General features: G+C 37.5%; 2 protein-coding genes across 18 annotated transcripts in view; one reads left to right on the plus strand and one right to left on the minus strand.

Annotated features, from left to right (window-relative positions):
• PDK1 (pyruvate dehydrogenase kinase 1) overlaps positions 1-13,262 on the plus strand; it is a 44,413-nt gene that overhangs the window by 26,004 nt on the left and 5,147 nt on the right. For 4 of the 8 annotated variants that reach the window (XM_037912191.2, XM_037912192.2, XM_043525506.1 and 1 more), the window contains 2 exons: positions 75-188; positions 299-3,049. In XM_037912191.2, coding sequence (XP_037768119.1) covers positions 75-188; positions 299-439 — 255 coding nt within the window. In that variant the 3' untranslated portion in view covers positions 440-3,049. Of the gene's footprint in view, positions 1-74; positions 189-298; positions 3,050-13,262 lie in introns of those variants that run through there. The other 4 variants (XR_006284950.1, XM_043525505.1, XM_037912193.2 and 1 more) reach the window with 2 other exon arrangements.
• LOC102941946 (neurabin-1-like) overlaps positions 1-13,262 on the minus strand; it is a 93,622-nt gene that overhangs the window by 2,942 nt on the left and 77,418 nt on the right. For 8 of the 10 annotated variants that reach the window (XM_037912184.2, XM_043525498.1, XM_043525499.1 and 5 more), the window contains 2 exons: positions 9,166-9,354; positions 3,672-5,283 (listed from right to left, as the gene is read on the minus strand). In XM_037912184.2, coding sequence (XP_037768112.1) covers positions 5,116-5,283; positions 9,166-9,354 — 357 coding nt within the window. In that variant the 3' untranslated portion in view covers positions 3,672-5,115. Of the gene's footprint in view, positions 1-3,671; positions 5,284-9,165; positions 9,355-13,262 lie in introns of those variants that run through there. The other 2 variants (XR_006284948.1, XR_006284949.1) reach the window with 2 other exon arrangements.

Consider the following 13,262-nt stretch of genomic DNA (forward strand, 5'->3'; position numbering starts at 1 on the left):
ATGCTGACAGTCTGCAGATGATGCAGTTAACTCAAGTGTGCTTTTATCTGTCCCCGCTACCCGCTTTTTATCAGGCTGGATTTGGTTATGGTTTGCCTATATCACGTCTGTACGCACAGTACTTCCAAGGAGATCTGAAACTATATTCCTTAGAGGGTTATGGTACAGATGCAGTTATCTACATAAAGGTATAGTTTACCACCTTTTGATATTAGTCTTAATGTAACTTGTAGTTTTAATAAAGTTTAATATATGCTCAACAAAATATACTTCACTATAGCTTCTGCTCTCTTTACAGGCTTTATCAACAGAATCAATCGAAAGGCTCCCTGTGTATAACAAATCAGTTTGGAAACATTATGTGGAAAACCATGAAGCAGATGACTGGTGTGTGCCAAGCAGTGAACCAAAGGACATGACCACATTCCGCAGTATATAATTGTACAACAGTCCAGAAAAAGTAAACATGTTTTTGTTGTCTGTTTGCAAAGGGATTGTTTAGCAGGTTTACACCAAACATGGTTCAGATACTTTATGTGAAATAATAGGAAGTTGAAGTCCATAACTGTTTTCCTATACTACTTTAAGGAATTAACTGAATTAAAACAAAGTATGTAGATTAAGAAATACAAAGTGGAATAAATTACGGGTGTATTTCCAATTTACTTCTGTAGCTAGATCTTGGGAGCAGTAATTTTAGATTTTATACAGTGTCTAGGGTAACTTATTTCACACAACTTAAACTCTCCTAATGGAAGCATTATTGAAATAGCAGCTAGCCAGAACTGCTAATACCAGTTCTTTGTATTGAGCATTGGATGAAGTTCTCAAATGATCTGAACACTGATATATGAAACATTAAAGTAGTTAAAGCATTAAGGTTTATAAAACCCATTATGCAACCTTTCACATTTCCTACCATCTTCTAGCCAAGGAGCTCAAAAGCACTTTACAAACCTGAATAAATTTAGCAAAATTAGAAACAAATATCTGAATTTAAGTACAGAAGCTCCAACAGGCAATCATGTATTGGTTTACTTTGTTCTGAAATCAGTGAATCTGAACATACTACTAGTAGTAGATGCATTCAGAGGGGCAAGGCAACAGCTGTACACTAAATTATTCTCAAGTTGTACTTGTATTTGCCTATACTGTTTATCAGCTATGGAAATCATTTATTTTACAAAATGAAGCTTTCTTTTTGAAAATCCAATCTTAACTGCTGCCTCTGCTATAATGCATTGCAGGTATAAAATACCAGTTATGGGTCTTCTGAGAACTGTACTGAAAATTCATGAGAAACAGAAGTTGGCATACTTACACTTACTGTGAAATAGCAGCTTCTGAGGGTTTACAGTAAAGATTTGCAGGTCTTCCTCTCTCTTTCTGCAGGTAATGTCCAAATACCACTTGTGGGTAGCCAGTGGCTTTGACACTCTGGTAAAGCCTTGAACTCTGGGATCATATATTAAGTGACAGCAGTAACTACTAATATGCAGAAACTCTACTGCAAAATCTGCATCTTTACTGAGCATATCAGTGTAATAGTAGGACAACAGGACCTACCAGTTAACCAGGTGTATTTAAAGGGTGCAATTAATGTCAAAAATCAACTTTATTTTGCTATGCTCTTTTTTCCTATAATATTTTAGTATATCAGCTCTCTTTAGAGAGGGATGCAACAGTGTTGATAGCTTCAACTGTGCTGCTGGCCACACCGGCTATTTAAGCCCATATAACAATGCCAGGTCATGCATGTACATTCCACTGAATTCTCATATCCCCAAAAACTTAGACTGCTGCAGAGAAGCACTTGCAGTCCCAGCGCCTAACTCAGATGACCAATCCTTAACTGCTCTATAAGATGAGGGTGAAAGATGTGCATGTGCCAGAAAGCACACACTATGTTTCAGCAGTCTACCAGGTCAAAATCGAGCAGGGGATGGTATAAAGGTCTGCCTGATCACAACCCTATGATTTCTTGTTATTGAATAGATAGGGAAAGAAGCTGGAACGGTAAGTATGCTATAGTCCTCTATTTTGTGAGGGATGACTTCAGATGAATTCCTCATCTGTAAATTGAGGATAGATAGGGGTGTTGTGAGGGTAAGTTTTGTTTGTGTGGCACATCACCATTGTATATAGGTGCCTAAAAGGCAATACAATGTAATCAAATTAATGCCCCAATCCTGCAACTGAATCCAGGCAGGAAAGGGTTTGCGGAATGGGGTCAAAATTTATATAAAGGAGGGGAGTGTTTGCTAAATGTTTGCAACTGTCACTTTTGACAGCCTAATACTAAAAGTAATATAAGTTTTGAAACTTTATTTTAAAAACCAAATTGTTTAACATGTTAGAACTTTTTAGAACAATTTGTATAAAATTTTGAAATATTTAATCATACTTCCACTTAAGAATTAAATTGAACTGATTTTAGTAATGTCTAAGAACAAATATGCAAAATCATTCTAACAGACTATAACAGTCTGCCTGCAATGAACATCTATCCAAAGAATACAAGAGTTTTTATGTGGAATTACTGAAGTAGAAACCTTTGCTTGTATCTTTGCTACCTATGGCTTAACATACCTTTTGATTATTAGGAAAAAAAAGTCAGTGCCCCAAGCAAACTATTCCAATATAGATATTTCAATAGTTTTTTCCTCCTCTGCTGGCTGTGGTGGAAATTAACTGTTTAGTAAATTTCAGAGTGTGCAGTATTTACTCCTAGTAAGAGTAAAGAGAGTTGACTTGCTATGTTTGATTTACTTCACCACAGTAGCTGGTTCAAAAGATTGATTTTATATATACACATCTTCATTACTGTACTGAAAAATAATCACTTATTGCTAGTTGGCTGTTGAATATCAAAAGAAAACAAACTGGTTGCAGATATAGTGAAATGGATAGTTATACTCTCTTGAAACACTGGGATTAAACCCTCTATTTATATTTAGAATTGTTGGTTTGTGTGTGAAACTGCAATGTGAAATTTTTTATTTTATCATATTGAAGCAATAAATGTGTCCATTAATGCAATTTATAAAAATCAGACTTTCAGTTGACTTATTCTTTGGGTGATTGGGGACTGAAAAAGTTCGAAGGAGTCATCCAACCCTTTCAGGCCTCAAGTGCCAGGGGCTGTGGTAGGCAGGGATGTTCTCTTTCAAAGAGTAACTCATGCATCACAACCAGTCACCTTATCTGCACCTGTTCAACTGCCTCAGCACTGCAGAGACAGGCTTTTGAAACTAATATTCAGGTATCCTCCTAGATACAGCACTCAGCTTAATAGCCGCAACCTTCAGATGCTGTGGAGCTGGTAGAAGGAAAAACCCTAGGACACTACATCAATAACCTCCATTCCATCCATCAGCCCTTCATTCATTCCTCACATACACAAGGAAGAGGGGACCCAGGGATGAGGGGGGAAACAGTGCCTGGCATTGCAGGTCTTGCACCACCCTAAAATTCTGACCAACCTGTCCCAGCAGACAAAAATTCTCCTCTTTTACGAGCAACAAAGAACTCCTCTGGCCACTGAACCTCTGGAAATTGATTGATTGACGAGATGCCAGGAATCTACCTTAAATTCACTAATTTCCCAAGAATTAAAAATAAGCTGCTTTTCTTAATTAAAACCCAGAACTGAAAATAGAGAAGACATTTAATAGAAATATGAACTTTACATTTTATTTGAAAATCAGTAGAGTGAATGTGCATTTTCACAAAGTCCTTTCCTCTTCTGAATTTCAGAGAAATCTTCCGTATTTTAAACACTTGAGAAATGTCAGAAGTGAAATGATCATTTAATTAAAAATAAAAAACATTAATTCATACATTTAAAGGAGAACTTGGTCCACATAATTGCAATATTCAAATTAGCAATTCAGAATTCCAAGATCTTGTAATTTTCTATTCCACTCCATGATGGAATTAACATTTTTATTCCATTATTTTTCTGGAAAAAAAAAATCTAAGGAAGTGCTTTTGTAATATTTCTACAAGCTATTATGCAATTACACAAGAACACATATCAAATCATGTTCTAAACTATTCCAAGAATCAAATCCTCCTTTAAAAAGAAAGTCTATAGTCTACAATTGAACAATTAAATACAATGCAGAAACCCAGTGCTTCATTGATAAATTTTTTCTACAGTTCTCATCTTGGTATTTTAAGTATGGAAAAACAGTATTGTTTAAAATTAGCAAATACATAAATTTGGTCCCCAAAAATCTTGTAGAGAGTAGAAAAGAGAAATATTCATTGCAAATTGATCTTATTCATAGCATAAAACTATAAAACTATATTATTTAGGAAAAATATGTAAAAAATCATCTTTTATTTATGTTTACACCCTGTTCCAACACCCCATAGTGTAGCTTATGGACAGAATTTAGTGTTATGCTTAGCATAAGTAGTTTGTGAAAACTACTTACATACTACTTTCAGTAAGTTGCAACACATGAAATTCAAAAAGCAGCATATGACTACAGTAAATTTTGAATTAAAAATGGACCACTGGGAAAAAACAAGATTTTAAAGAAAACAATTCATTAAATTTGAAATACATGCTTTGTTTTTTTAAATAAATTTGACATTGCTGTTTTCTTAAACTTAATTTTTTTCACTTTACAACATCAGTGGCAACAGCTAAACAGTGTCACACTTAACTTGATGACAGGATTTTCTATTGTCCATGTCAGATTAAACCCAATATTTATAGTTTAAGTCAACTGCAAGAGTTGACTAATATTTGAATTAATACTTCCCCCCCCCCCAATGTCACATCCCACTTTCCACAAACATATAAGTTTCAATGGAAATTTCACGCATATGGTGTTTTTACATATCAGTCATAGAAGCACGCACAGTACTTAAGGCAGAAAGTTAAATTATTGTCTGTTAGTACAGGCAGAGTCAACTAGATATAAAAATATTGAAAACACTATTTCATTTTAATGGAACATGTAATGGGGAGGGAATACAGAAAGTAAATAACCTACCATGTTAAACTGTTGCACTTTACCTCCTCAATTGTACAATTATATACAATTTTGTTGCACTTCTTCAAGATGAAGTAAGTCTGTGCTAAAATAAAACTAAATCATTTTAACAGCTTGATTCTACAGCGGCTACCACTCTGCCACTCTTGCGAACTTCTCTTTCCTTCTTTTGAACTTTGTCTTTCTGTTTTTCCAGTTTTTCTTGTGTTTTTTTAATATCCTTAATTTTCTTCTTTATTGTGGCTCGGTCATTTTGGCTGGAAACCCCCAGAGCCTTTAAGAGAAATTGTGTTTAGTTACTCTGGTTTCAAGAAAGTATTACGGAAGCTGCAAGAAATTGTACAGTTCCTTACATCTGACATAAAGGGAGTAAATCTGTAGAAGATCATTTACAGTTTTTTTAACTGTAATGTGAGATGGTCGCCTTGCTGATAAATGGAGCGGAGGAGATGGGTAGCCTAGGTTTTGTATTGTTGTTGTGAATAGTAAGTTTCATGTGGCACTTAAAAAGTGGAGCATCTGAGACTTTCCAATGAGTGATATAACAAAATCAAATTGAACGGTTTTAAATTAATCTTCTGCTGACTCCCTTGATACAGCTGCATAAATAGTACATAATAACAGCAGTTAGTGTGTATTCCTACTTCCCCGCTTCCTTTACAGAGAATGTTGCTGAACTCAGATCAATCATCTGCGGTATTTAGTAGCTTGAGAAAACCTCTACCTATGAAAACAACTTGCAGAAATCTAACAAGTGTCTTTTAAGACAGTCACATACAATTCTTGGAGGTTCAATGAACTGAATAAAACAAAGCTGCGTAAGCTAATGGGTGAAAAAGCTGCTCTTCACCCCAGACACAGTAATACCTTTAAAATGCCAAAATCCAACTTGAAAAATTTGTTGGAAGACACAGTAAGGAAAAGTGGGTTTGTGCTTTTTTTTTTTTTTAAAATCACTTCATATAAAGCAAAAAGGGGCAGGCTCAAAGATTCCAAACCCCCACCCCTTAAAAAAAAAAGTACGGTATTTTTTCTGGGGTGATTTTACATTGGAAATTCAGGTTCTGTTTGCCTGGGAAGACATCATCACAAATGAAGTTGAAAAGACAACACAGACAGTGAGAGCTAAGTAACTGAGAAGGAATTTATAGTTGCTGTTTAAAATCTGATTTTTTATAACATTTATTTTACTTCAGAGATTAGCAATTTGAGTTAACATTTGTGAGCGCCTTCCTGCCTCCTCCCCTGCCAGCACTGACCCTAGTCTCCCACACCTGCCACAGTGAGCCCATTCCAACCCCTTCTGCTGCATTGTTCCATTCTCATTCCCTTCCTAACCCTTTTTCTAGCTTATTATTGTCCCCTGACTCCTTCCTCTCACAATGCAAGCCCACCTTGGTCTCCGCTATCCTCAAGAAAACCCACAACACACATCCCACAACATTGTCTCTCCAACGGTTTCACCATCTCTCTCCTCCAAGTCACCTCAATTTTTCAAATATGCGGTCTAACACTGATGTAGTTAATCCCTCTCCATCAGCTCTTTATTTCAATCCTTGCAATCTCTCTTTTCTCCACTCTACTGAAATGATTGCAAGGTCCACCAGTCTCACCACTCGGGGGGGAAGGGAGGAGAGGGGACACAGCCACGGGTAAGGCCAGATTCTGCTCCTGGCCCCACTCCCAGCGTTGGCCCCAGACTGGGAATGGAGCTGTGGCCAACGGCCAATCCTGGGGACAGGGCTGGGAGTAGAGCCATGCTGAAGTTGGGATGGGACCAGGCGCAGAGACGGGAGCACCACTGGGGGCAGGACCAGAGCAGAGCTGGGGGCAGGGAGGGGCTGGCCAGCACTTCCTCCCCAGAGCTGTGGCCCTGCTCCCTGCCCTGGGGGATGGTGGTGGTGCAGACAGGGTTAAGGTGGGGCACAACCCTCAAAAGTGTGGGGACCACTGCTTTAAAGCAGTAATGTAACTGGGAACTGATTATCTGAGATTGCCTCTCACCTTGGTGCCACCTTTTTCCCAGTGGTCTGTCATCACCTTGGATCTGTTAACCTCCAGGTAATATTGTAAGGGCCAGCTTTCCACCCAGGCATTTAGAAAGGGAGTGTTATTTACTTATTAGGAACCATTTGTTTGTAATGGAAAAGTACCCTACTTGTTATACTGAATATTAACACGGGATTATCTATCTCAGTTATTGTAAGCATTGCAAGAACACAGGGTAATATCTTTTAATAGAAGGTCACTTTATAAATCAAAAGGATGAAATCAAAATAAAGAAGGGCTGAAACCAGTGCTCAATGAAGTCAATAGCCAGACCCCTATTTATTTCAGTGAGTATTGGATCAGGCCCTAAATCACCACACACATTTTTTAAAGTAATTTTGAAAAATCACTTGCCTCACTGACACCTGAGGTGTCATACATAAGGTATAGTAGACTTGTGATAGCAATACAATCAGACTTTTGAACCAGGGTTGGTTGTTCGTTCATGCCATGTATTAATCCAATATTAGGATAATATAAAAAGGAATCCTGTCAGCTTAATAGTTTTTTAAAAAATAGGTTTCTTTGACTATGTTGCTTAAACCATAATAGATCATTATAATGGAATCTAAGAAGTAAATAATCTTTCTTTAAACACCACTTTGCTTGTTTACTTTTTGCATTGCTCTCAGGTTGGACAGTGAAAATAAACTAGACAGTTCACTTCTCTAGAGACTGTCATTTTAATTTCACTTCCAGGTTCTTAGGCTTTAGCACAGCATTCAGTGTAAACAAGCAATGCAGTCCCTTTAAAAAAAAATTCCACTGGACTTCTAAATAAATTCATGGAAGCATTTCTATTAGTCTTGTGTTTGCAAAAGCATGTTTATAACTTAAATTTTGAGTAAAACTGGACCTTACAAGGTACTTTTTAGGCAACTAATATAATATTAAAGGTAGATGTAGTAAAACTGAAAGCATCTTCCATAATTTTAATCTGCAAGCGTTTATACATTTCATCTTCCTTAATGACACTTTTGTATTAACGTGGACAGTAACATTTGTGAGTAGAGTGCATTTCAATTTTTGATCAGCAGATGGCAACATCTGATTTCAGTTCCCAAACAGCAGTGTTATTTTTCTATCTGGAGAATTTGAGTGCAATACTGTGAAAATGACTGCTTGAAGTACCAACAGGCCACACTTCCCATAGTTATCTTTTAAGTTACTGAATATTGTTTTCCCTGTTGTCCAAGGAAACATTTCTGTGTTAAGTTATAGGAAATTTAGAGTTGCAAATCCATTCCAAGAGACAGATGTATTTAAATGGCAAAGTTAAAGGTTCATAAACCTACATTTTTTCTTCAAAAAAGATATTCTAATCCCACTATTAGTCACTAGATTTTGGTTTCAGACTTTACTGAACTCTGTTAGAGAAAACCTCCTTTTAGAATAACACCTTTCCAATCCAAAAAGTAGTCTAACAATATGAACGAATGAAGAAGAGCTGGAATGGACATGCAGCATGCAATTATCAGAGGCAAAATGACCACCTCAGGGCTGCAGCTGGTTGTCTCTCTTGGGTTTTTTAAAAACCCAGCTATGTATCAAGAAAACATACAAGGAAAGGCTTCTATTTAATAATAATAATAAAAAAGGATAAAAAAAGATCAAAGTAGGCTCTTCAATAACAGTCAAATCAGAAAGTAGTAAGGTCTTAAGGAAAGGGGACTGAATTTTCATCTGAGGGCCATGGATCTGGATGAAAGTCAGATTTCTGAACTATGTAAATGAGTTAGTTGGGACCTATTTTGCTACCACTTTTGAGATAAACATACCAATCCCTTTTGGGGCTTTAGTTGCTTTGAGTTTTAACATATTGTCACTGAGGAAGAACTGTTTAGTTTGCGCTTTCATTCTATTATCACATCCTTTTCATATTATTTTGATGCACTTCACCTTTAATTTGATGTCATTCACTAACTGATCTTCTATTCTACCATGCCAAGAGCACAGCAGTAACTGACTCTTAAAAAAAAACCAATGTTCATCAATGCCTGAATAGGAAAAGGATAAGTATCTATATTTAAAAGATGTATGTATGAACTGGCAATCAAACTCCTAACGTATTTATACATTACAAATACGCACAGGGGCATGTACTTACCTTCAACTTATCACTGTCAAGCAGCATTAACTGCTGTCCATCTATATTCTTGGCGGTAAACTCTGCAATGTATTGCTCCATGTTCATCCCCATCAACCAATGGCATACCTGTTGGGTTGTCCACTCTGAAATTGGTCTACTGTGCCACTGATTTTGTTTTCCTGTTGCTGCACATTCATCATCTAATGCCTAACCAATCAAGAAAGTTACAGTGAACAGTTTAAAATGAAACATTTTTCCGACTTAAGCATACATCAAATTTCAGTTACCGAGTTTGGGTAACAAAGTGTGTATTTTCAATATAATATAGCAATTCTATCATGCAAAATCAATTTACATAGAGTAATGAACTTGAGAGTTAAGTATCTTAATGAAAACGTTTTGATCTAAATTTAACTGGATTTAAAAAGTTTTAAAAATTGTATTTTTCCTTCTACAAAACTTAATATTTGTTTAAGGTCTTACGGGGCCTCTTAACTTGTAGTCTGTTATGTTTTTTTAAATCCACGACATATAAAAGCATCACAGTAGCCAAGATGACAAAATTCATCACAAATGTAAGTAAGAAGAAAATTTGCAAGGCATTTTAGTTCTGTCTGAGAAGTTTATTTCTCATGGAAATCTAAAACACTGATTTAAAACCCAGTGTACCCAAGTGCAAGCTTCCTCAATCAGTTAATATAGCACAATCCTGACATGTAACAATGTTGCTCCTCCTCTGCTGTGCCTAAAAAGAAACAAGTAACAATTGAGTCATATGCTGCGGCAATTTGGGAGAGTGCATAAACACCTATGAGACCACTCACTTTCCCTTGTGACCATCCCATGATTTTTAAATGTCCAGTTCTCAGTTAATAATATACGTTTAACATAAATAACTATGGTTATTACTAAATTTGGCATATTTCTCCAAAATCAGAAGACCTGTTTATTCTCTTACTTCATCCTGGCACACTAATATTTTATCTTTAGTTTCACAGGCTAGCCAGTAGGTTACCTGAGGAGTATCAGGACTTGTAGTATTCCATTGAACCTGTACCTCTATAGGCATGCCTCCCTGGCGAGGTAACATTTACACTTTTTTTTTTTTTTTTTTTTTTGCTGCTGCTGCTGACAGCTCAGCTTTTCTGGCTGAGCTACAGCTGTTGCTAGATGCCAACTGGTAGCCTCAGCTGCTAGGACAGCCAACAGAGGCTGCAACAGAGGCTGCTGCAGGGCTTGCTATCTCCTACAAAGAGGCTGCTCCCTGCCTGTAAAAAACCTGAGTGGTGTGGCCCATGTTGGCAGGTGGAGCAGCAACTGCCTGCTCCTTTCATTTTCTCACACTGGAGAAGGGGAGACAAAGGTGAATTAAGCATGGCGCTCAAGGGCAGAGACCCATGAGAATGTGCCTCCCTCCTGTCCAGATAACTGCAGGATGTACTGGACCATGGACAGGGAAGGTGTGTAGAGAAGGGTCTTTCCCATTACTAAGTAGTAAAAGGAAAGACAGCCCCGCATACTGTGTATTTATTGTACTTTTCAGATCCATCACAGCCCTTCTACTTTACCATATGTATTCTTGCAATGTATAGGATTTTCAGTTGTGTGTGTTCTCTTACTAACCTAGGGGAAGGCAAAACTATTTTTTCCTTAGCTTAGGGAGGGTCGCTATGTCAAAGTTTGAGAACCCTTCTCTTGCTTTTACTGGAATCAATGAGGTCTCTGTCTACTCAGGACAAAGGAGTTTGCGCCTGCCTCCGCCCTAGTTAATATACACAAGAGAGGCCTCACAATTGTTACAAAATATCTCAGTGAGGAAACAATCTTCCAAGCAATGTTGTCTGAAGTACTCCATGTAATGCCTGTATCTGGACAGAGACAGAGTGAAGTTTTCTACCTAAGATATCAGGCAGTAGAGTCCTGAAGTAGAGAGAGAAAATCCATTGTACACTGCTAATAGGCATTAAGAGAATTTAAAAAAAAAACACAGTTCTGAAAACAATATACTTCTGTGTACCAGAGTTCAGGATTCCTTGATCTGATGCAGTAATGCAAAATATATATTAGTAGGACAGGAGCTCCAGATGTCTGTGGCACCAAGAGACTCAGAATAAAGTGTGTGTTGTTGTTTTTTTTTTAACTGCATCTCAGGTTCATGAGGATTAAACCTCTGATTGCAGTAAAGGCAACTAAAATTATCTGACAATTTACACTTTAAGATCTGTGAACTGAATGTATTATTCAAACGACATTTTCATATTTGATTGTAACGAACAATGAGTACAAACATGTTTATACAGAACAGCTATTGGGAATCCTAATTTTTGTGAACACAGCTTTTGCAGAGTATGAACAAATCTACTTGACACCTATTTTCCAGGACAATCTTGAATGTGTTCACCTAGGGGGGGGGAAGAACCATCAGCACAAAGAACAGAGCTTGTTATACTACTCATTGCAAGTCCTATATAGGTCAAAAGCAACATTACTTTTAATCTCCATGCCATACTAGCAGCTGCTAGAGATACTCATAAGTCTTAATTCATACTTTCAACCCTTCAAGTTTGACCACGGCGTGAGAAGGTTCTGGAGAGTCCTGTTGTGGTTTCCTCAATACAAGCAAGAAAACAAGACTAGATATGCTGCCAAAGCTAAAAAGTAAAGTAAAATATTATCCAAATATATTTAAATATTAAATTTAAATATTTCTATAAAGTATATGAAATCTGGAGTTAAAGTTTATTTATCAGATTTATATTTTGTTTCTTTAATCTATGGTGCCTGTATTACAATCGTATTGTTGCCAGTCCAGAAGATCAGTACTTAAAGGATGTATTCCAGTTACATAAACAGGCCCAGATTCTCTGATACACTAAGTTTCCACTTGATGTAACAGGAGAAATCAGGTCCCTCAGGGAGTCTGTTACAGCTATCTGGCTCTCAGGGAGGATCTGTGCTGCTGGCCCTCAAGCTGTGCTAACCTACTCCTGCTGGCAACACTCCAAGGCACTGTGACCCAGTCATATCCTCAGATACTCCTTCCTGACCCAGACCCTCCTACACTAGGGGTCACAGTGCAAAAACCAGGTACACCAGTTATGCCAGCTGAGAGCTCTCCCACACCAAGGGAATTCTCAGCTGGTCAGATCTAGCTGCTTTCCAGCCCCTTTGCATCTCTAGAATACCACAAGAGGGCCAGAATCTGGCTCATACTTTTTTCCTTTAATCCTATAAAAATGATGTATTAACATTACAGTATTATATTGCTTACTGATTTGCTTATTACATACAATAAATTTGTAAAATCATCTTATTTACCCTCAAGACTTATTTTTCTATTCCTCCAAAACTCTTTGCCCTTTGATGCTGACAGGTCTTTTACTCTCCACCAGCTAAGATTATAATTTCTGACTCAAATTGGCAGACTCAGGCTGGTCTACACTAGAAAATTAGCTTGGCATAACTGCATTGCTCAGGGGTGTGAAAAATCCACACCCAAAGCAGTGTAGTTAAACTGACCTAAGTCCCCATGTAGACATATTTATAGGGTTCTTTGAACATGTATTATCTATATACCAGAGGAAGTAGGGTCAAAAACTCAGCCTTTGCACTAAAACCGTCTAAAACACACCCCCACTCCCAAAAAAGGGCAGAGATTGCTGACCCTACACACATTTTTATTTTTCATTGCCACACAGGGAAAGCATGGGAGACGATAGAAGAAAGACAAAAATAGCTAAAGCTTCTTTAGAGAAAATTGAGGGGGTGGGGAAACAGCATGCTAGCCTTTTATAATTTAACAGATCTTATAATATAACAATGAATGTGAATGCGACTAAAAGAACCGAACTTCTCATGTGGGAAGGCTTAAAGAAGCGGGGGGGGGGGGGGGGGGGGGAGGGGGAAGAATTAATCAGTGTGTGCAGTGACTAGTTCTTTTGAGATGTGTCCCCCCATGGGCGCTCTAGTTCAGGTATGCGTGTATCCCACACGCCTTTGATCCGAGATTTTCATTAGCAGTGTCTGTTCAGTCCACACATGCAGTGTTGATATCCTCGTGTCCTGCACGAAGGCTGTATCAGGGAAGAGGTTTCCCACACCTTTAATGAATCTTA

Source organism: Chelonia mydas, chromosome 11 (assembly GCF_015237465.2).
Source record: "Chelonia mydas isolate rCheMyd1 chromosome 11, rCheMyd1.pri.v2, whole genome shotgun sequence".
NCBI lineage: Eukaryota > Metazoa > Chordata > Testudines > Cheloniidae > Chelonia > Chelonia mydas.